Source organism: Miniopterus natalensis, chromosome 15 (genome assembly GCF_054644295.1).
Source record: "Miniopterus natalensis isolate mMinNat1 chromosome 15, mMinNat1.hap1, whole genome shotgun sequence".
NCBI classification, from domain to species: Eukaryota; Metazoa; Chordata; class Mammalia; order Chiroptera; family Miniopteridae; genus Miniopterus; species Miniopterus natalensis.
In genome coordinates this window covers 34,495,962-34,518,643 of record NC_142095.1, presented here as the reverse complement: position 1 = coordinate 34,518,643, position 22,682 = coordinate 34,495,962, and the positions used below count along the sequence as shown (strand labels likewise).

Here is a 22,682-nt window from a genome sequence, read left to right as displayed (position 1 = left end):
TGAGGGACGAAGCTTCATGAAACTCAGATGAAGCCAGGAGAGTTAATTGATGAGTGCCCCCGCCAGACTATGCAGGCTCATCTAAGAGGTTTAAGAGCCAGGAGAGCTGAGGAGGAGATGAAGCTAAAAGGGGACTTGATCTAATCTGCAGGCTAAAGGATCCTTCTGGCTGTAGGGCAACAAGTTGAATGAGGAAGGGCCCAGAAGGAAAGGGAGGTGAAAAAATCCATAGGAGGTTTTGCAGAGTCGGTGCAGTAGTGTTACCAGCAAAAATCCATCGCCCAGTGCAATAGGAGTCAGTGCTATGGCACCAGCTTTTGAGAAAAGAAAAAGCTTTTATCTCGAGGTCAACCAGAAAGGAGACGGGATAAAACTCACATCTGCGACTATGCATATTCATTGGGATCACATCATCTGGTATAATAGTCTTATTGCACAGGCCCAGACAGTTCATAGGACTTCATGGATCACATGTGCAAATGCAGGGGCAGTTAGCATGGAGTTCTGGAAGATTTGGGCCTTCACAACAGGCTTACTTTTGCTTTCATTGACTAGAACTGCATAATTTTCTCTTTCCTAAGACATTAGTCCACCTATCCGTATAATCTCTGTCCCGTGCATGGTGTTAACAGATGGTATTAGCTATGAAGTTTTAGTCTCTTGCCAAGAGCTGGGATCTCAATAGTCATTACTCATAAGCCAGCTACTAAGCAGATCCAGTATCCAATAACCATAAATTTTTGGTGTCCAGGAGGAAAATGCATCCTCATCAGAGAATCTTAGAACTATATCTTCTAAAGAAAATGATGTTAAATGTCCTAGCCCTTTTTTTAAAAATTATTCTTTCTGCCCCTTATGTTAGGCTTTCCAGCTAACAGAAACAGTTTCATTAAACACTTGAAATTGGCATCCGTCCTAGCCCTCTAACATCATGGTTGACTTTTCATCGCCCTAAATTAACCTTCTCTCTTAAATAGCTGCCTATGGGCATTTGCAGATGACTGTTCCTTCCTATGAAACAAGGCGCTGAATTCGTGTGGGTGGGTGTAGATATGCACAAGTCATATGCATTGCTTTAACAAAATTCATGGTACACAGGTTATACAGGGTGGGGCAAAAGTGGGTTTATAGTTGTTTGTATGGAAAATAATACAATAATTAGTAATACAAGAATAAACTGTATTTCACATACTCACGACTGTAAACCTACTTTTGCCCCACCCTGTGTTATCAATAATGATTTCTGTTGGCAAAGAAAGTAAGTTAGACTGTTGTTTATTTGGAGCAAGAGGCAACTTTGTTGGTTTAATATATACAATTAAATTGAGTTGAGATCTACTTTAAATGAAAATTGAAAACAAATTAATCTGTCAATGCACAGTTTGTAGTTACAACTTGCGCATATTTGGGTAAGTTGAGCAAAAAAAGCTGTTCAGCATTATTGGCATTTTATTTTAATCCACAGGGAACTTAGAATAGTGAGCTGGCAACATTTGAAATTGACTGTAGAATATGACATCATGATCATTTGTTCTATGTTTGTATGAGCCCTGCGCCTATTCCCATAGATCCAGTTTAATCATGGCATGTTAGTATCCACTTGTGTCAGACTAGGCAATCTCAAGTTTAGCTAATAAAATTCACTTAGTTTTTAAATTTCTCTTACTAACCATGAGTAGGACCTTTTAATTTGATGTTTGAAAACATTTGTATTAATAATAGAAATTTTTTTAGATTCTAGGTTCTCAAAATTTGACATCGGTAAAGTTAATGCATATCTTTTCCTCTTATTACTAATTATTTACTTAATTTTATGACTTTGGGATGGCTGTGGTGACTTACTTCTGCCAAAATGATGATGTCAAGAAGAAAGAAATGATGTTTTATATTTATTTATTTTATTTATACTTGGATTTATTAGTGCTGACTTGGGTTTTGTACTCAGGCAAATGACTTCACATGAGTCATCAGAAGATTCTTGGGTCCCTGGTTAAAGTTTAAATTCAACTCTCAAAAGATTATGATGTTTTATGAAATTTAATCCCTGAGCTATTTTTTTTCAGAGTTGACTCCATTGATTCAGATTTTGAATGTAGTTATCATTCAAGTTTTGATGGAAATATCACACCCCCCTATAAATTACATCTGGTTTTAACTGCAGTGAAATTCTGATGAGCTATGAATTAATTTTCTTTTCCTCTTATCTCTTAAAATAATTTTTATCTGTAAAAAAAAGCCTCAGACTGTCTCGTATCTTCCTAACCTATTTTTTGGTTCAACTGTATTAAAAATTCAATTAACTAGACATGGGGAATATCAGCCCAATTTATTCATTGGAATTTAATTTCTTCTTTAATTAATTTGCTAGGTATATCTTTTACAACTTATAGATCCTGAAATTATTTATTATTTATATTTTTCAGGACTCTTGGTTGCAAGTGATAGAAATGCAAGTTAAAGTGTTTCAGTATAGCAGAATTTACTGGCTTAATTATCCACAAAGCTTCAGGAATTCCTGCTTCAGGCACAGCTTTATCCAGTAGCTCAAACAGGCTCAATAGGTTGCTTTCCTTTGTGTTCCCTTCCTTTTCTGACAAACTTCTTCCTTCCTGTAGCCATAAGCATCAGCATCTCTAACATGATGGAAACTGCAAGTCCAACAAAAACAAAGATTTTTAACCTGTACAATCTCAGTAAAAAAAACATGAAATTAAATCCTGTGCCATTCCAGAATAATCCCACCCCCGACCCAATCTCTGTGGATAAGAGGAGAATGTCTCAGTGCTTGATGAAGTGTGGTCCCTAGAGAATCCCCAGCAACATCATCTGAAATTTTGTTAGAAATACACATTCTCAGGTCCCATCCAAAAATTAGAGACAGTGTAAGGCCAGCACCTGAGTGTGGGTTGTAATCAGCCTGCAAGCGATCCTGACGCACAGCCTTTGGAGCACTGCAGTACCCACGGGCCGAGCTCGTGTCCTGTGTGCTGCCCCCAGAGCCTCAGTGCAACTTTCCTCTCACAGAAAACACGTAAAAAGAGGCCTGAGAACTGATGCCAGGAGAGCGAGGGAGCTGCCGTGCTGACAAAGACGAGCAGGGCCCGCCACCCTGAGAGTCCAGCCCCAGAGCAAAGCGTTTTGTTTCTAAAGCCATTTCTCAGAACGCTTGATTTGAATCCCCTGCCAGAAAATCAGTATTCTAATGAAGCGAATGCTCGTCTGTCCTTCTCCAAGTTATAGCGTTTTAGTTCAGTTTTCATCTCCAAATAGGGACGGGGCGAGCCTTGAAAGGTTTCCAGACTGTGTCCCGTTCTTAGCGAAAGCTTCCTGACCTCCTGCTAGGGTGACCGCTCGGCGGCGAGCCCCCCGCTCCCGCGCCATAAAGAACAGGACAGCTTCGCTTTGCTGCGAAACTTCTCCCTGAGAACGGCAGCGAGGCCTACAGCATTTAAAATAATTTTAAAACTTCCTTAAAAGCACCTGATAAGGGAGATGAATGTAGCTTTTACTTAAGAGTTTCTTGTGCTTTTTTTTTTTTACCTTGATTTTGAGACTTACACTTTTCCTGCTGAAGGCAGTAGAGGGCATGTTGACATTTCTCCACTTACCTAATAAGAATCCTCTGGATACTTGTTAAAAATAAAGATCCAAAGGCTCTTTTTCAGGAGATTCTTATTTGGCAGGACTAGGGTGCGGACAAGGAATCTGTCATTTTAGGGGTGGCTGCAGGGAACTCCCAGAATCAAGCACACCCCCCCCCCCCCCCCGGTGACGGGTAAATAAGCCGCAGCGAAAGGGTAGAGGCTGAAGTCCTGGCTGTCGCCCTGACTGGCTGCGTGAGTTTCACGCCCCGTCGGGTGCCAGGTGCTTCTGTCACTGCCGCTGGTTGGTGCTCTTTTTCTTTTCTCTTGACTCATGTGCCCGTTGCGCCTTGTCTCTTCCCCTGCAGATCGAGGACATGCAGTGGGGTAAAGGCGTCCGGGAGATCCCCCACTCCGTGTGTACGCTGCCGTGCAAACCTGGCCAGAGGAAGAAGACGCAGAAGGGGACGCCCTGCTGCTGGACCTGTGAGCCCTGCGACGGCTACCAGTACCAGTTTGATGAGATGACCTGCCAGCACTGCCCTTACGACCAGCGGCCCAATGAAAACCGGACCGGCTGCCAGGATATCCCCATCATCAAGCTGGAGTGGCATTCCCCCTGGGCCGTCATCCCTGTCTTCTTAGCAATGCTGGGGATCGTCGCCACCATCTTCGTCATGGCCACTTTCATCCGCTACAATGACACGCCCATCGTCCGGGCGTCCGGGCGGGAGCTCAGCTACGTCCTGCTGACGGGCATCTTCCTTTGCTACATCATCACTTTCCTGATGATCGCCAAGCCCGACGTGGCGGTGTGTTCTTTCCGGAGGGTGTTCTTGGGCTTGGGGATGTGCATCAGCTACGCAGCCCTGCTGACCAAAACCAATCGGATTTATCGCATATTCGAGCAGGGCAAGAAATCAGTGACAGCTCCCAGACTCATAAGCCCCACATCACAGCTGGCAATCACTTCGAGTTTAATATCGGTTCAGCTCCTAGGTGTTTTCATTTGGTTTGGCGTTGACCCACCCAACATCATCGTAGACTATGATGAACATAAGACGATGAACCCTGAGCAGGCCAGGGGAGTCCTCAAATGTGACATTACGGACCTCCAAATCATTTGCTCGTTGGGATATAGCATTCTTCTCATGGTCACATGTACTGTGTATGCCATCAAGACTCGGGGTGTCCCAGAGAATTTCAATGAAGCCAAGCCCATTGGATTCACTATGTACACCACGTGTATAGTATGGCTTGCCTTCATTCCCATATTTTTTGGCACTGCTCAGTCAGCGGAAAAGGTAAGTGAAAACGCATACCACACTATGCATTTCAAATGTGTTCCTTTGTGTAAACATTGAAACCAAATTAATTGTATAGAGCAAGAGATTTTATATATGCACAATGGTATTCCCAAGAGTAGAGAAATCCAACATGAACAGGCACCAATGCTACAAAAGTCTGCAATCCTCAGTGAACTTTGCTGCATTTATTCCACGGGAAACCAACCAGAGGTAGGTAGCCTTTTTGGGTTAATTTATTGTAGAAGTATTTAATGTAACAAGAGATTATCTATTAATTAATTCCCCAACCTGTCCATTTACACACGTATTTCTTAGGGACAGGAGAAGAGGGCCACAGTTCCTCATCCCCAGGATAAGGATGGTCATTACTGGCTCTTCCTCTCTCTTCTTAGTGGCTGTTTAGGTTATCACTGTGGAATGGATCTAGTATGTGAGCTATTCCAAATATTAGAGTTGTTCAACTGCATGTATGGGGAGATACACGTATGCGCGCACACACACACACACACACACACACACACACACAGTTTATAATCATGTGCCTCTTAACAGTGGGGATACATTCCAAGAAGCGTATCGTTAGATACATTAATCACATCAAGTGATTCAGAATACAAGAGACTCAACTTTCCAGCAGAGGGAGCAACAGTACACACACACACACACACACACACACACACACACACACACACTCTCACTGTAGAGCAAGTATTATCAAGCTGTGAAAGTTCATTTTTCATAATTAGTGGGCCCTAATATGTTAGTCTTAAATATGGTTACTGCACATGAGCCCCACATATAATTACAAGTTTTATGAGTTTGTAGGTTAGGTCGCCCTAGTGTGTTGATTCTTAATGCAATTCATATATGTCCAGTTGTAGGTTTGAAATGCATGCAAATATGGTAATACTAGGTCATGATTTTCTATGTGTTTCATATACATGTGACTTCTGTACCCACTCCATCTGGCTATAGCGTATATATGCAAATTGAGCAGTCTTAATGCATTGATCTTAATAAGATGTGGTGTCCTTCACTCGGTAGGCAGCTCTGGCACATCGGGACAGCTGAAGCCAGAACTGAGACCTAGAATCCTAACTGGAACACTGTAGGAGAAAGCATAGGTATAGTTTGATTAGAAACTAGGGCATTGGGTGTCTAGTCTGATTCCACGTTACTTTGGAGAAGTCTCTTAAACACTTAGGGTCTTAGTTCTCTAATTGAGGAAAACAAGGATTGAAGTGGGATTGTCTAAAAATTTACTAACCTATTGGATCTGATTTTTTATTAGTTCAATCTCTGTTTAATTGTATAAATAATTAATGGAATTTTCCTGGTTTTCCAACTAAAAATGTCTTTTACCTACATTGTTTTTCTCAAAAGCTGTAAGTATAGACTGTATTTTTAAGTGAATATCTCATGAAACCACACAGAATTCTAAAGCCAAGGACAGTGAATGTTTCCAGATTATGGTTTTAGTCATAAAGTTTCTTGAAGGAGGTTCTTCTAAAATATGTGCTCAATAAGCATAGTATGTTTCTAATAGTATGTTTTAAATTCATAATGCATGTTTACTGTCTTGTGAAACCAGCTTGAATTTCACTGGGCCCAGGGAATAGTAAAATATGAGTTAGGGTAGTGAAAGGCAACAGAGAGAAGAAGGAAATGGTTCTCCAAATGTGTGCTGGTAAGTTGATAACCACTGAACTTTTTAATGGGGCATGATATACATCATCAATGTCTGTGGAGGTAATAATTATTTTCTTATTAACACAAACACAATTCCCCATGCAATGGGTTAAGAAACATTAAATCCATTTCTTATAAATGTATTCTTAAGGAATATAAAAGGGAGGAATAACTGTAGTTGTTTTATAGGTGAGCCTTTTGGTAATGCATATTTGACAATATATGTTCTACCATTTCATTTGTCATTTCTATCCATTTCCAGTCATGACTATGAATCTTTTCAGGAAGTTCAGGGATACAATTTACTCATTAAAAACCTGAAAATGACACAGAGTTTTAGGAATTGAATTCACTGATTCTGATTGTTCTAGAAGATGTCTGGTAGCACTGGGCTACAGGAAACATTAAGCTGCTTTTGGGTTGGTGAACATTTGGAGATTTGGGGAGGATAGTAGGCTGGGAGAGCATAGAAACTCTGCATCCTTTCCCCATACCTATATACACTATGCATCTCTTCCATCTGGCTGTTCCTGGGTTACATGTTTTACTTAAAAAAAATGGCAATCTAGTAAGTAAAATGTTTCTCTCAGATCTGTGAGCTGCTCTTGCAAATTAATCGAACCTAAGGAAGGGGCTATTGGAACCTCCAATTCATAGTTGGTAGGTGAGAGGCACAGGTGACAATCTAGACTTGTAGTTGGCATCTGAAGTTGGGTGGGGGAGCAGTCTTGTGGGACTGAGCCCTGAGCCTGTGGAATCTGATGCTATGTCTGGGTAAACAGTGTCAGAATTGAGTTGACATGCAGGTGACACCATTGTGCCGTGGAGTGGAGAAAATTCCCCACACATCAGAATGGGGTGCAGAATCTTTTATAGTTAATATGTGAAATTCTATCCTTGGAAGACAGACAGTGGTTAACAGGGATGATTTAGGACTTTCCCTATGCTCAGACTTTTAGATCCATAACAATATTGAACTGGAGGGATGAGGAGGAGTGAGAGCAGTTTCTTGGAGGAAAAAAATTGGATCAGAGCGGGTAGCCAACTGTACCCCCTTTCTCTACCTATTCAGTAAAGGGGCCAGCAAACCTCCCATACCAAAGAATGTTAGAGGGAATCTGAGAAGTAAAATTCTGCTCCACAAGCTCATTGGTAGGGAGAAGGCTTTGGAACACTGCCTTCAATCTATACCCTCCCTCCCCAAGTACAGAAGGGCCCACGGGTGAGACTGCAACACAGCAGTAGCGATATATACTATGGGTATTAGAGATGGTTTTGAAGAGTATCTATATACTAGCAATACTATTTGTACACAGTCTCCCTTGATTTAGCTATTTTCAATTGCCACTGCTTTGGTTTCTTCCAAGGATAATGGTTGTCTTGGCTTTTGAACTATAAGTAGTTCCTAATGAATACAGCTGCTCTCAGCTGATTGGCACTTGGGCATTGAGAATGCAGGGTGTGTGACATCTGGTATGGAGTTATGTACCCTCCAGTTGCCCAACTGGTTAACCTGTGCCTTTGCTAGCTCTCCACCCCAGCTCAGCACCACATTTGGCTCTCCAGATCTGACCGTGTTGGACATAAAGCCATTGATAAGTCAGTGCGTCAGGGAAGCGCAGAACCTAAATAAATGATAATCCAATTACACAGTTCAAGGAGGACTCCTGTGGAATTTCTCTGATTGAACAAGAGTTGCATTTTCCCACTCAAGTCTCAGGTGCATGAAGGTATTAGAGAAGAGAAGGGAACACAAGTAGTCAACAGAGAAATTGTTAGGCAAGGTTGAGAGTATGCTGTGGCAAGAGATGTAAAAGTCAATGCCACTAAATTAGCAGTTCCTTGAGGCCCTCAAAGGTCTTTATATACCTACAGGAGGAGAGTAAAAATCTGTTGGTAGGCAACTGAATGACTGAAATGGAGTCCCCTATCCTTTCCTGTGTTGCAGGCTCTCTAATCTGCACTTAGACCATTGATATGATCGCACTTTTCTGGTTTATCACGTGCAAGGAGCTAATGTTGTTTCCAAAGAGACTTGATTTATATATAAGGAGTCAGTTGTTCACACCTGGGAAATTCTGGCAAACAGACCCAAAGCCCCAGATTAGTTTGTAATGATTGGGTGTTAGCATCCAAGACCGGTTATTTAGGTTGGCTAAATCCGCCTTCCAGTACTTCAGTTCCATTGTGTTTGTCTGGTAATCTTCCCAGTGTCCTGTCAAAGTGACTAGGTTGAAACCCCATGGCCAAATTGCCTTGTTGATGAGGCCAGGGCTGCTGCCTGGTGCTGGACCAAATACCAGATGAGTGCAGTACTTAGTGTTAACCCAGCGATCACATCGTTCCCTCTTTGTTTAATGTTTCAGACCTTAAAGCTTCTTGTGCTTATCCTTTGAAGATGCTGAACTGAGAGGCAAGGAACCACCTAGATGTTTCTAATTTGTATAGTAAAATTTAATTCAGTTTTTAATCCCTGTTTCTCAGAATCCTTGCTGGATGGGTGGACAGGGATAGAGGCATGTGTTTTTTAAGACCTTGGCTCTTTTATGTTAGTTTTTAGATTGGGACATTTCCTGGTTACAGTGCAATGGGGAATAGGGCTAGAATCTTCAGCTTTCCCAATACAAAAACCTGACATAAAAAGCTGAGAACAACAAATAGAAGCCAACTGCTGACACAGGGACTGAACTGAAAACTCTAGGAATGCCTATGTCACTTCACCGACTGATTCCAGGGTTGAGAGCTATGTGGATAATTGGTACACAAGCTCATTAAACTTAAGGCCCTCATAAAGAGCTCTGCAAAATGGAAGGGCATGTCATTTCATTTTTTTGCAGAAATCTAGTTTCCCACTACAGCTGTTGGGAAAAGAAAATGTAAGGAAATGATTAATTAATGGTGATGCTGGCCATCCCTCTGCCTGATACAGAAGCACTGGCTTCTGGAACTGGTCCTCAGGTGTCTAAAGTGGAAAATTGTCTCTAACATGTCTTGTGCTCTCCCATTCAGCTCTATGTTCCAATTGATTGCTTGGCTTATAACCAACAGTCAGTTTTTTGATCCAGTGCCTCCCATCACACAGGTCTTAAAAAAGCAGGTTAGTAGATACACTGAAGTAGTAAATATAAAAGGTTTTTGTTCCCCATCATGACATGTTTTTTCCTCTCCAGTGGCCTGCCATCCTTGAGCTAGATATTCTGGGAGAGTTTTTAAATAGTTGTGTTTTTTTTTTAATAGCCCCTGTTATTTAACAGCTGATTTTTAAGTGCCTGTTATATGCCAGGCACGTGGATTTCAACACCTGCAAATCATATCCCTCCCTTTTAAAAAGAAATCTTCCAGTGGCTTCCCGTTGATATTATTATTATTGTTGTTGTTGTTGTTACCTCGAAAAACCTGTGAGACTTAGATCAAGGGTAATAAACTATGAGCCACTAGTCAGATCGAATCAGCTGCTTGTTTTTATAAATAAATTTTGATTGAAACACAGCCATGTTCATTCATTAACATACTGCCAATGGCGGCTTTGAGGCTACAAGGGCAGACTTGAGTATTGTGGCAGTTAAGGCCTGCGAAGCCGAAAACACTGATAATCCGAACCTTTACCGAGGAAGGCGGCTGCGCCTGCCTGAGAGGAGCCGGTGCCTTCCTCTCTCTGACCCTCATCGCTGCGCTTCTCACCCTCTCCAGTCCTGCAGTTTTCTTCCTCTCGGAGGCCGTTTCCTTCCCGGGCCTTTGCCCAGATGCGCCCTTTGTCTAGGACCCTGTCACCCGGAGGCCCCGTGCTGCCTCTTCTCATCGCTGAGATCTCAGCTTACAGAGGAGACTTTCAACTCCCCTCCCAAGTTGAAGTTCCCTGCGCCCCAGTTACATCCTGTTTCCCACTGTCATTGTCCACCTAACTGATGGCCGCTGTTGTTTTGCTAGTTGCTTTGTGCCTGCACCTCCTCATAAATGTAAGTACCTTGAATGCAAGCACTTGGTCCTTCTGGTTCATCTCTGGATCCCTAGGGCTCCAACCAGTGACTGGCCTTAGTAAGTGTTCAGTAAATCTCTGTGAGATGAATGAATGAAATGACTAAATGAATCTGTTTTGGAGTAAGATACTGTCCCTGCCGTCAGTAAATAGTTTAAAAGTGCAGAGAGGCATGGAAACGAATATCCGTTAAAAGTGCTAGAGTATAAAACCGTAGGAAAGTAGAATCATAGCAACAAGTGCAAGATCAGTCTTGCTGGAGGAGTATGTCTATAAAGACCACACGGACCAGACAAATGCACACGATAGCGACTGCCTGGGTAAAGGGATGATACTCTGAACTGCGAATGGATGTCTAAACTGATCAAATCCTTTTTCTTTCTGAATCTGGATTTTTTAAATTTTTAAATTATCAATTTTTATTTTTCCCAGTTTTATTGAGATATGGTTAACATTGTATTAGTTTAAGGTAAACATATAATTTGATATGCTCATGTATTGTGAAATGATTGCCACAGTCAGTTTAGTTAACATCCTTCAACTCAAATAGTTACAAGTATTTTCTTTTCTCGTGATAAGAACTTTAAAGATCTAGTCTTTTAGCAACTTTCAAATATACAATACAGTATTGTTAACTATAGTCACAATGCTGTACATCGCATCTCCAGAAATTATTTATCTTCTAACTGGGCCTTTGTACCTTTTGACCCCCTGCACCCAATCCCAAAACCCTGCCTCTGTAAAACACCAATCTGTTGTCTGTTTCTATTAGCTTGCTTGCTTGCTTATTTGTTTAGATTCTGCAGATAAGTGAGATCATATGGTATTTGTCTTTCTCTATCTGACTGAGTTCACTTAGCATAATGCCCTCAAAGTCATCCCATGTTGTTGGAATTGCCAGGGTTACTTTTTTATAGCTAAATAACATTTCACTGTATATACACACATTTTCTTTATTTATTCATCCATTGATGGACACTTAGGTGGTTTCCAACTGCGGCAATGAACATGGGGTACAGATACCTCTTCAAGATAGTGATTTTGCTTCCTTTGGATATATTTTCAGAAGTGGAATTGCTGGATCATATGGTAGTTCTATTTTTAATTTTTTGAGGAGAGTCCGCACTGTTTTCTATAGTGGCTGCATCAATTTACATTTCTTTCCTCAATGTCTTACAGTTTCAGAGTGCAGGTCTTTCCTCTCTTTGGTTAAATTTATTCTTAGATATTTTAAACTTTTTGATGCAATTGTAAATGAAATTTTTAATTTTAAAAAAAATGATCATCTGATGTTGGTGTGTACAAATGCACATATTTCTGTATATTGACTCTGAATCCTGCAACTTTACTGAAGTCATTTATTCTAAGAGTTTTTTGACGGGAGTCTTGGGAGCTTTCTCTATATGGTATTATGAGAAAGTTATGAGAGTTTTACTTCTTTCATGCTAATTTGGATGCCTTTTATTTTTTTGTTTTGTCTGATTGCTGGGCTAGGAATTCCAGTAGTCTGATGAATGGAAGTGTGGTGATAGTGAGCATTTATTCACAAAATAAGCATCACATTTTCCCATCTTTGGGGAACCCATTTTATCAAATCAATTAGGTAGGCAAAGTTCTACAACTTCCCTGAAGTAGGCAAATCCTATAGGCAGTGTCCCTAGGCTACTGATTCTAATGCTTTTCTCCTTTCCAAAAAGATGTGGGTATTCCGGGCCCCACCCACTTGCCCAGTGGCCATCTGAGATAGTTCCCAGAAAGCAAATGAGCCTCCCAGGTTTTCCTCCTCCCTAATTATTCAGCACATTTTACCGAGCACCTTGACGTGCCATATACCATGAATCAGGACCACAGTGTAGGGCCATACGGTTGTATCCTGCACAATGCCAGGGGCTGCCGTTCACCAAGGCAGATTAGAATGCCACTTCATAGAGTTGTCCAGTGCATACTCAGACAACTGTACCCAGTAGGTTGCCACTTTGCGAGGCACTGCGAATAGAGATGATGGAGATAAAATCAGTTAACCAAGAGCCTAGACTATAGCAATGAACCGTGTCTTATCTTTCAAATAAGTTCCTATACTTATCAACATCTTTCATGTAAAAATGGAGGTGACTAGGCTAACAGCAGTGTGTGTTTCTAAAAAGGCAAAACTTCTAAATCTGTCTCCCAGAAAGCTTCTGGCAGTGTTTATTCTGGAGACCTATCAGAAGCATTGCAGATCAAAGCAGGTAGCAGAGGTGAGCTGCAGCCAAGGCTGATTTGAGATTCCAGACACTTCTCGGAGCACCATCTGGGCCTCTGCTGAAACATCTGCAGGCTCTCCTCAATGCTCAGAGCCCTCACACCATAAGCAAGGTGAAATGTATGGCCCAGGAAAAACCAGCAGATGGTGAACTTCCCGACCTGTCATGGGGTTCAGTGTCAACTCAACATCATTGCGGAAGGGGGGTAAAGTCACCTTCTAGTTCCTGACCTTCTGTGTGTGTGTGTGTGTGTGTGTGTGTGTGTGTGTATGTGAGTGTGATGCATGCGGTGCGCACGTGCATGTGTGTGTTTCTGATGTGGTTCACATTTTCTCATCTTATGTATTCTGGTGCCTTCGTATTCAGGGAAATAATCTAGTCAATTGTAATTGATTCATTGAATATGTATTTAGGAATGTCATCTTTATGGCTGGCACTGTCTAGGCCTTGGGGACAGAGAACAAAATTGACAAGGTTAGTGTTTTCATGAAACTTACATTCTAGTGAGAGAAAATAACAGATAATTTTAGACAGTCTCATGTGTCCTGAAGAAACTAAAACAGGCAAATGGTAATAGAGAGCAGCTGGAGAAAGTACCGAATCTACTTCAGATTTGGTAGCCATGGAAGGCTTCAGTGAGCAAAAAAGAGAAATCCAGAGGACTCCATGGCTGTTGGTGTGAACACCCAGATGAATGACAATGTCATTTATTGAAATGGAAGACTCTAGGGGAGGGGCAGGCTCGGTGAAGGGAGGGGCCGTTTTTGACATGTTAATTTTGGGAGGCCTCTGAAAGATGGTGAAGGTGTCAGGTAGAGGTTGGATATACAATTGTGGAATTCAGGAGAGGTGCTGGGAGTTACCAGGTTATCAAATATACATTAAATCTTGAGACTTGGTGAGATCATTTAGGTGTGACTGTACAAAAATAAGTCAGAGGGAAGATCTTGAGGATGTTCTAGTATTTAGAACTATGGAGCAGGAGGAAGAAAAGGAGCTTCACGAGAGCATCCAGATAGAGAGGAGACCCAGGAAAGAACCACCTCCCAGAGACCAAGGGAGAAAAGGCTGGGGAGGAGGAGAGAAAGTCAGATGCTGCTGAGACATTTAGTAAGATGGAAATTGAGACTTGACCATTGGATTGGGCAATGCGGCCACCATTGGAGATGTTGGGGAGTGGTTTGGTGGAGTGCCAAAGGGGAAAGCTGCATTGCAGTAGATGCAAAAGAGAACAGAGGAGAGAAAGTTGCACCAATGAGCAGGGTAAAGGCTTTCAAGTGGTTTTACTGTATCCATTAAAAAAAGAAAGCCTCAAATGTGGCTATAATGCCCCAAGTGGTAGGTGGGGGAGGTTCTAGGGTGATGGAAGGGTGTCTTTAAATATGTATATAGTGAAGACAATGATCTCACAGAGAGGAAACTTAAAAAAGTAGAAGACTGAAGGGATCATCATTAGAGTAGCATGCTTGTTGTTTATTTGTTTTCTAAAACCTTATGTAAAGACCATCCTTAGCTTGCAGGCCATACAAGAAGCAGTGTGAGTACAGGGCAGATTTGGCCCAGGGGCTTAGTTTGCTTACCCCTGCAGTCCATTGGACTGTTAAGTTATCTTCCTTGACTAGAATTGGATATACTATTTTAGCAATATCAATTCCTGGGACCTTTGTGTATGTGGAGGGTATGGTGTCTCCATCCAATGAATGATATACATAGTAAGGCTTCTGATCCAGGATCCATTTGTCCTTCCTGTGGCTCACTCTATTTTTTTTCCTCATGAGGATGAGATTTAAAAGCATGTTATTTGCTGGAACCATGGATGGACTTAGAAGTTAGAATTGCAACTTTCAAAATAGATTCTATAATGCTGGCAGATACCAGTAGTGGAGGAAAGCTAGGACAGAAAGCAATACATATCTCAGATAAGAGAAAGGGGAAGTTGTAGGAAGGACAATGGACTCTTTATTATATCTGAGACAGTGAGGCTCTCCCTTCCCTTTCCACTTCCTAATCCCCTGCACAGAGACAATGAGAGAGAGAGAGAGCTTCATTTTCTAGAAGGCCAGAGGACAAATTCCCCTTGACCAGACATGTGGAAATTAGAGCCTTGGTAAGCAGTGAAATTTGCATGCAAGCCAGAACTTTCTCTGGACCTTAGGACTGAGTTCCTCAGTCACCATTATCTAACATATCACAGATGAGGAACACAAAGCTGGAGAACTTAGCGGGGAGGAGCATTGGCCACACGATGCCTTGGTGGATGTCAATATATTAGTCAGTGCAGGCGAGGGTACGATGCAATAAGACAAATCCCCATATTCCAGTGGCTGGTGACAAGGTGAAGTGTTATGAAGGTTGGGCAGCCCTCCACTATCCACTAGTTATGCTTTCTAGAACATGGCTTTTGAGGTTTCAGTAGCAGGGGAGGAGTGAGAGCGTCTGGGAGATGTAGGGGAGTCCAGGGACATTTGGTAAGCACTGTCTCTGCCACAGCACACACTGTCACCAACAGCCTGTCCTTTAATTACACAGGCACGTTCAGCCCACATACCCCACCCACTGATACTGAATTCTCCTCAGTAAAGTCAGAGTGGCCCCAACCCTTATAACAAAGGAAATAAACTTTATTTAAAACAATTGTATCAATGGTCATAAAAGCGGTCTCGATCATGAGCTTTGGTTACAAGGGTCTTGAAGTTGACCTTCATATGACATTAAATCATACAGGACTTTTTAATCCTTGGAACAATTGTAAAATCCATTTAAAAAGTTGTGACTTTGCTCAAGTTTCCGAGAATCCTGTTGGCAATCCTGGGTTTAATGAGGCGCACCTCAAAGTGGGCTAGAAACAGATGCTTCTCTGTAGGGCAGAGGGTTGCTCCATGGTGAAAAAAAGTAAGCATTTCCATCAGCTGTGATATAATCGGTAATGGACTTCGGTGACTAAAAGTGGAGTAGTGATGACCTGAAACGTGAATCTGTCTTTCCAGAAGGACTGAACACTTGAGTGCAATGAGGACATCTAGAGTTAATGAGAGCAAAGGGCAAAGGTGCAGGGACTTAATTTCCCCCCCCCCCTTAAATCTTCATATATGCCTCTTGGAAGAGAACCCCCACTCACAGGATATTTGAATCGGAAGGAACTGTGGATATAATCTAGTTCAGCCCTTTCATTCTACAGATGAGAACAGAGACTCAGATTTGACGTGACCTGCCTAGGGGCCCATAGTCAGTGGCAGCATGGATTTCGTTTGATGGGATGCATGTAAATTATGTTTCCCATAATGCACTGAGAAGAGTTCAGTATCTGTACACATGGGCTTTTTTGTTATTCTTAGAGGTGATTCTTGAATTTTTTTTTATTATAAATTAATGTTTACCATACAACTTTAAACACTTGGAATTTTAAATATTCTTTTGCTCTTTGTTTTTAACAAGACACTAAAATGCATTTGCTCCCTTCACACCGGTTGGTGTGCATCCACGGGGAGTTTCAGTGCGCTGTTTGGTGATAGATCGTGAACATCTGTTTAAACGTTAGTTCCTGTGTCTTGGCGAGTGATGAGAAATCCTGTTCCTCAGAATATTCGAGTTCAGGTTTTGCATGAACATGTGGTGAGGGAGCTTGTCTGTGCTCTTCAGTCCAGGGGACGTCTTTGCTTCTTCAGTATCAAAGGAGGGATGCAGCTCAATGACTGGCGACACGTTGCGTAAGGAAGCAATCTTGATGTAACTCATGATGGAGGAGGGGTGTCAGAGAGCAGCCCACCCAGGATCTGGGTGAACTAGTGGCAACCTGAACCCATGTAGCCCTAGATAAAATTGTCACTTGCCTGCTGTTGAGTGCTGAGTTTTCAGACCCTAACATACATGGGTGGAGGGTTTGCAGTGAAGAGAAAGGGATTGTGGAGACCCTATAAAAGCGCCTCTGTTTTGAGTGACAGAGTAGTATGTTCCTTTAATGGTCCTATCACCTTAGCAACAATTCAAGCACACAGGTCATTTAAGCATCATTTATGCAAAATACCTGGAAGACTAAGCTACTGAGCAGCCCAGAAATGTTGCCATCATAGAGATACGATTGCTGTCTCCAGGAAAGGAACCCATTTTCATAGCTAAGTGGTTCAAAAGGCACACAGTGGCACCATGATTTTTATGCTGCTTATTGTTGGTGGGTTTTTTTTCAGTGGATACTTAAAAATCAATTTATTTTTATTCTGGTATGTACCAGGGGTATAGTGTTTGTTAGGATGAAAAAGCAATTTTAATTTAGTGGGAAATGGATTTTCTTTGTCACAGAGTAATGTGGAATAGATGAGAGACACCAAATAAAATTCTCATTCTTGATCCCAGGGGTTGAGGTGGGGAGATGGGGCTGGCAGTCGGACAAGTTTAGAGTTTGATAATTCTGTTTGAATTTCTCCTTAGAGCTCGTAGTTGTCAATAAAAGCTCTTGGTAAGCAACACAAATGACCTAGTTACGCCTGTCCTGTTGAACTGCGTGTTCTGCAGCAGCCGCGTGTAGTGATTACAGTTAAAGGACCAGGGCTCGGGTCTAGCTCTGCCACCAGCTACCTGTGTGGCCTCCAGCAATCATTTCTTCTCTCTGTGCATCAGCTTCCGCACCCATAAAATGGATTTAACGTCATCATAAGCCCGTGATTCTTCAGTAAACTGGGAAAATGTCTTATAATTTGCCGATATCCTCTCAACCAAAGCTTTTGATTATAATCAACTATGGATTATAGTGTCGTTGGGGAAAATTCCTGTTTAACTGAATTGATGAATAGAATAGACCCATTCATCTCAAAAACTACATCAGCAATTTCCTTTCTATAGTTAGTTCATTGCTATTTCATGTGATATTTCAGCCAATTCATGTGCTATATCCTTATTACAGTAATCTTGGTGTGTGTGTGTGAGAGAGAGAGAGAGAGAGGGGGAGAGAGAAAGAGAGAGGGAGGGAGGGAAGCAACCTGTCTCCACCAAAACAGCCTCATTCATATCCCCCTTTTCCATCACCCTGTGATCCAGGCACACTGGCTTTAGTCCCTAATACTGTCCACGTTTTGTTCTGCCACAGGGTCTTTGCACATGTTTAAAAACAATCACAGCCATATTCAAATCATACTATACTTGTTGCAGCTACCTCAAACTGTTATTTATTCTCATTATTACTTTGAAAGTATGCAGTCTGTTAAACCCACCGCTTTAATCTTGTTATTTAAGGCATTAATAATGAAGTGTGTGTGTGTACGTGTATACACATACATACACAATGTCTCAATTTTTAAAAAGCATTTAGATAACTATACGTTAACATATCTGGCTTCCTTTGTAATGCTATGTATCTTATACTAGGCACTAAAGGTGATACTCTGAGAACAGGTCCATAGATTTCCCCAGACTGCCAAAGAGGCCTTTGGTACCTAAAAGCTTGAGAACCTCTGCCTTAGGCCATAAGTTAGGGAGAGCAGGAGTTATATCTGGCTTTGTGTATCCAAGTTTGTGGCTGACTGCAGGTGCTGAGTGAATAAATGCAAAAATAGAATGTTGGAGATGATAAGCCTTCATTCCAAGATCTAGTTACTTGACATACCCTGCTGAAGTTCAATGATTGGAGAAGAGGTACATTAAACCTTGTATTTAATTAAAATATTTTGGACTGCAAAGAACAGACACCTGACTCCAGGTGGCTTAAATACCAAGAAGATGCTTGTTCATGAAGTCTAGCGGTGGTCGGGCTTCATGTATCGTGCGGTCAGTCTCTCCATGAGTCTTCCAGAACTCAGGTTTTTTCTCTCTTTTGCTGTCTGCTGTCCTGCTCACAAGATGCCACCAGAGGCAACTGGGGCCATGTCCTCTGTTTCTGTTGAGCAGTCATAGGAAATAGAGTCTTGCCTTCCATTTCATTGAGCCCAGTTAGAATTAATGTCATTCCTTGGACCATTAGTGGCTGCCAGGGTACTGGCACATGTTGATTGGATAAGACTGATCAGTATCCATCTTGGCAGCCCAAGTGGGGAAAATTCATAAATGAACAAACAGCCCCGGCCAGTGTGGTTCAGTGGTTAAAGCTCTGCCCCCCCCCCCCCCCCCCCCATACACACACTGAAGGGTCTTAGGTTCATTTCCCAGTCAAGGACATGTACCTGGGTTGTAGGTTTGATCCTGGCCCAGGTCTGGGCATGTGCGGGAGGCAACTGATCAATGAGTCTCTCTCATTGATGTTTTTCTCCCTCTCCTCCCTCTCCCCCTCCCTCCTACCCCCTTTCTCCCCTCTCCTCCCTCCCTTGCACACTCTCTAAATATCAATGGAAAAAATATCCTCTGGTGAGGATTTTAAAAAACGAACAGCCAATAAGCCGTGCTGGAAGTGGGAAGGGAGAAATGTTGGGGAGGCAACCAGCAGGGTCAGGGACACCCATCTCTTTGGTGAGGCTCATCAGAGGATACGTATCAGCAGGAAAAAACATCACTGTGTTTGTTCAACATTTATCTCTGGAAAAGAAGATAAGGGGAGAGCCAGTCTGTAAGGAGATAGTGTTTATAAGCAGACTGCCTTTGATGCCTGAGAGTGGACTTTCGCATGCAGGGGAGACAGCAGATTCCTCGCCTGCGAGTTCCCACCCTCCTCCCCCCGGCAGGGGCGCACACCGGGAATGGGCCTTACGCACTGAGGAAGAAAGGCTGCAAAATGAACACCGAGCTTTAACAGTTCCTTTCTGTTTTCTCCTATTTTATTCTTCGTATTCATTTGGTATCCATCTCTGATTATCATCTACAGAAGAGATAAAAAACCCCGTGAATGTCAGAATGCTTCTCCCTGCAATTACTGACAGATTCATATGCCTACTACCAGAGGGAGATACTATCTCACAGAGGTAACAATTCACATCTCTCTGGCACTGTCCCTCATGTCCCCACTTGCTTTCAGCATCAGGGACTACTCATGCATAATTAGCCTTCCATTGATTTCCTGAGATTTGAGCTCTTGGAATAGAAATCTTTATTACCAACAGTAGCAGGCAAATTGCATCTTCATAAAGTTATTTCACATGAAATTACTTTTTTGTAAATTAGAATTCTCTAATGTAGGCTGGTAGTCAATGGGAAATTCTCTGAAGCTTGGAAGTTTCATGCTTTGATGTTTTTAGTAGAAAATCAGGGTATTCTGCCAACCTTACCACCTGTGAATAATCCAGCCCCCTACACTATTTCCGAGGCCTGCTGGCGTTTGGGCATGAGTTAGTACGTAGAGCTTTTAAGAGTTGTAAGTTACTCTGATAAGCAAAGCACCTATTGCCAAAAGGGGGATACCTTGTGAACTCATTGTATTGGGATATCAGACATAAAATCACAGCCATTTGATTTCCTATGAACCTGTGATGTAGACTGTGCTCCAGAAAGAAATTCTGTCTAGTTATTACCACCACTGAATGCTGCACTAACACCCAGATATGTGCTTTTCAATCAAACTTGTCCATTTTCAGTTAGTACAACAGAGCTCGTGTTTCTTTCCCGAAGACTTGGACATACATATGTTCAAGAGCAAACCTTTACTTATTTAATGAAAAAAAAATCAATCTATCTGCCAAATCAAAACTCTAATCTACACATCTGGTGCTGCCTTTTATAACGTAGGGAAAGGAAGGTTATCACTGGTTGACATGGTATGTCCCTTATTGGAAATTGTTGGTTTTATTTCTTTGTTTTTCTAAGTGCCTCAGCCCCAAAATTTCTACTGTTTTATGATATATGTGACAGAGGTCAGGACTTCTGATAAGCCATAAATAAACTAGAATTCTAAAAGTTATCTTTCTAGGTTTTGTTACCTCCCAGAGAAAAATTGTGCAAGTGAGTTTAATTTCCAGAACAGCAGTTCATAGAGATGGTGCGCTGTATAGCTCTCATAGGGCTGTCACCTTCAAATGCACTATATGACTTACACGCTTATTTTATTAATGTTCCTCTCCCTCCTTTAGAATGTAAGTTCTAGGATGGTGGGATTTTGTTTTCTCCTCGCTACCGCATTTGTCATAGGTTTCAATCAAGCTAGGGAGGCGGCATGCAAGTGAAGTTGATACTATTGAAAAAATCCAACTTTGCAGGTAATTATTTAAAAAATGCTAATATACATGTTTAAGATTTCATTATATAACTCGTAACACTGTTAATGAGGACACCAGGAGGATTTTTTATAACCAATTCCAAGATTAATTCAAGGAAGCATGAGCTTATATGGAATACAGACAAATTGCAATGAACATGCAGGTAGACACAAAGCTGGCTTTAGCCATGGGGGGGGGGGGGGGCAATTAGACTCCTGGTCACAATAGACAAACTTTATCTGACTACAGACAAGGATTATTTTTCATTCCAGTGAATTAACTTTAAGTTAACTTTAAGTTAACTTTAAGTTAAGTGAAATAGTTCAAAGGCTTTGAAAGGCCAGATCAAGTCATCTAGGAGGCCTTGCTCTAAAAGGTACATAGTTTGCCATTGGAAACACCAGTAATCATTGTGCTTACTCCCAAATTTTTTATAGTCTTCCCTGCTTTTGACCAATAGTAAACTAAAGAGAGATGAACCTTGATTGTAAAATAAGACCAGCCTCAGTAGGCTGGTCTGGGTTATTTAAATAGAGTCAGCAAGTATTAATTTGCTATCTAAGACAGCTATCTAAGTTGGCTTTGCTGGAAAGTTTCATAATAATCTCAGATTGGACTTACAAGGTCTTTATCATTTGCCATTCTGAGGCTAGAAGGCCAAGTCCAGAAAACTCTACCAGATTTCCCTGCAGAATCTAGCAATTTGAATTTCTCTCTACTCAAGTTTCTCCAATTTTTGCCCTGCGAGAAAATGACACTCCTTACTACCTGTAATGCTGAGACCCTATTATATCAGGTAGCAGGCCAGTTTTCTTATGAGGGCTCCTTAAGAATCAATTTAAAAAAAAATAAATTTATTAGGGTGACACTGGTTAATAAGATTATATAGGTTTCAAGTGTACAATTCAATGATACTTGATCTGTATATTGCATTGTGTGCCTACCACCCAAAGTCAAGTCATCTTCTGTCACCGCATATTTGGCCCCCTTTACGCTTTACCAGCCCACCACACTCTTGTCTGTGTCTATGAGTTTTTGTTTGTTCATTTGTTAACTTCAGTTTTTATATCCCACGTGAAAGTCAATCTTCTTTAAAAGTGGCTAGCCATTCCTGATTAAATGAACGTCATCCTCAAATCTGATACACCAGGCAAGGCTTTGGTTACATGACCAATATTTCTTATTATATTTTGGTAAAAGGGGGAGACAGACTAATATTGAATCTATGCAAACTTAGAGTCATATAAAGTAAGGAAATTCAATAAAAGTTTCTGAACTGGGGTTGAGAGGGGGAGTAAAGTGAAAATCAGTCAGATGTTTAATTTCAGTTTACAAAAGCAGGGCCTACTGCGTTGTTGAGTTGCAGATAGCTTAAGAAAACGGGCTCCTTATCTATTCAAATAATAGGACATGAGGCTAACATCAGCCATATAACAGTAAAATTAAACAAATAACAAATAACAGTAAAATCAAAAAAATAACAGTAAAATTTCCTCATTAATTCATTCAGTTCTAGATAATTAATGTTTGTTCCATTTGTACTCTTGGGTAGCAGTCTCCTGAAGCAGTTTGATTTTTTTATTAAAAAGGGTCTGGAAATCCTCGTATTGTCTGAATGGCGCCATCCAAGCCCGATACAGTCCGTTTCCTCGGGGCTTTGAGAGGGTCTGTGGCTGATTGCAAAGCCTTTAGGAAAGAGTCAGAGGAAACCAAAAGAGACTTTCAATGGCCATGGTTATTTATTACGAGCCATTTTCAAATGGTCTGATTAGAGTTCA

The 22,682-nt window shown here is 41.5% G+C and overlaps 1 protein-coding gene across 1 annotated transcript in view; it reads left to right on the top strand.

The window, feature by feature from the left end:
- GRM7 (glutamate metabotropic receptor 7) overlaps window positions 1-22,682 on the top strand; it is a 637,127-nt gene that overhangs the window by 530,880 nt on the left and 83,565 nt on the right. Inside the window, exon 8 of the mRNA XM_087825010.1 lies at window positions 3,950-4,885. Within this exon, the coding sequence (XP_087681136.1) occupies window positions 3,950-4,885 (936 nt within the window). The remainder of the gene's footprint in view (window positions 1-3,949; window positions 4,886-22,682) is intronic.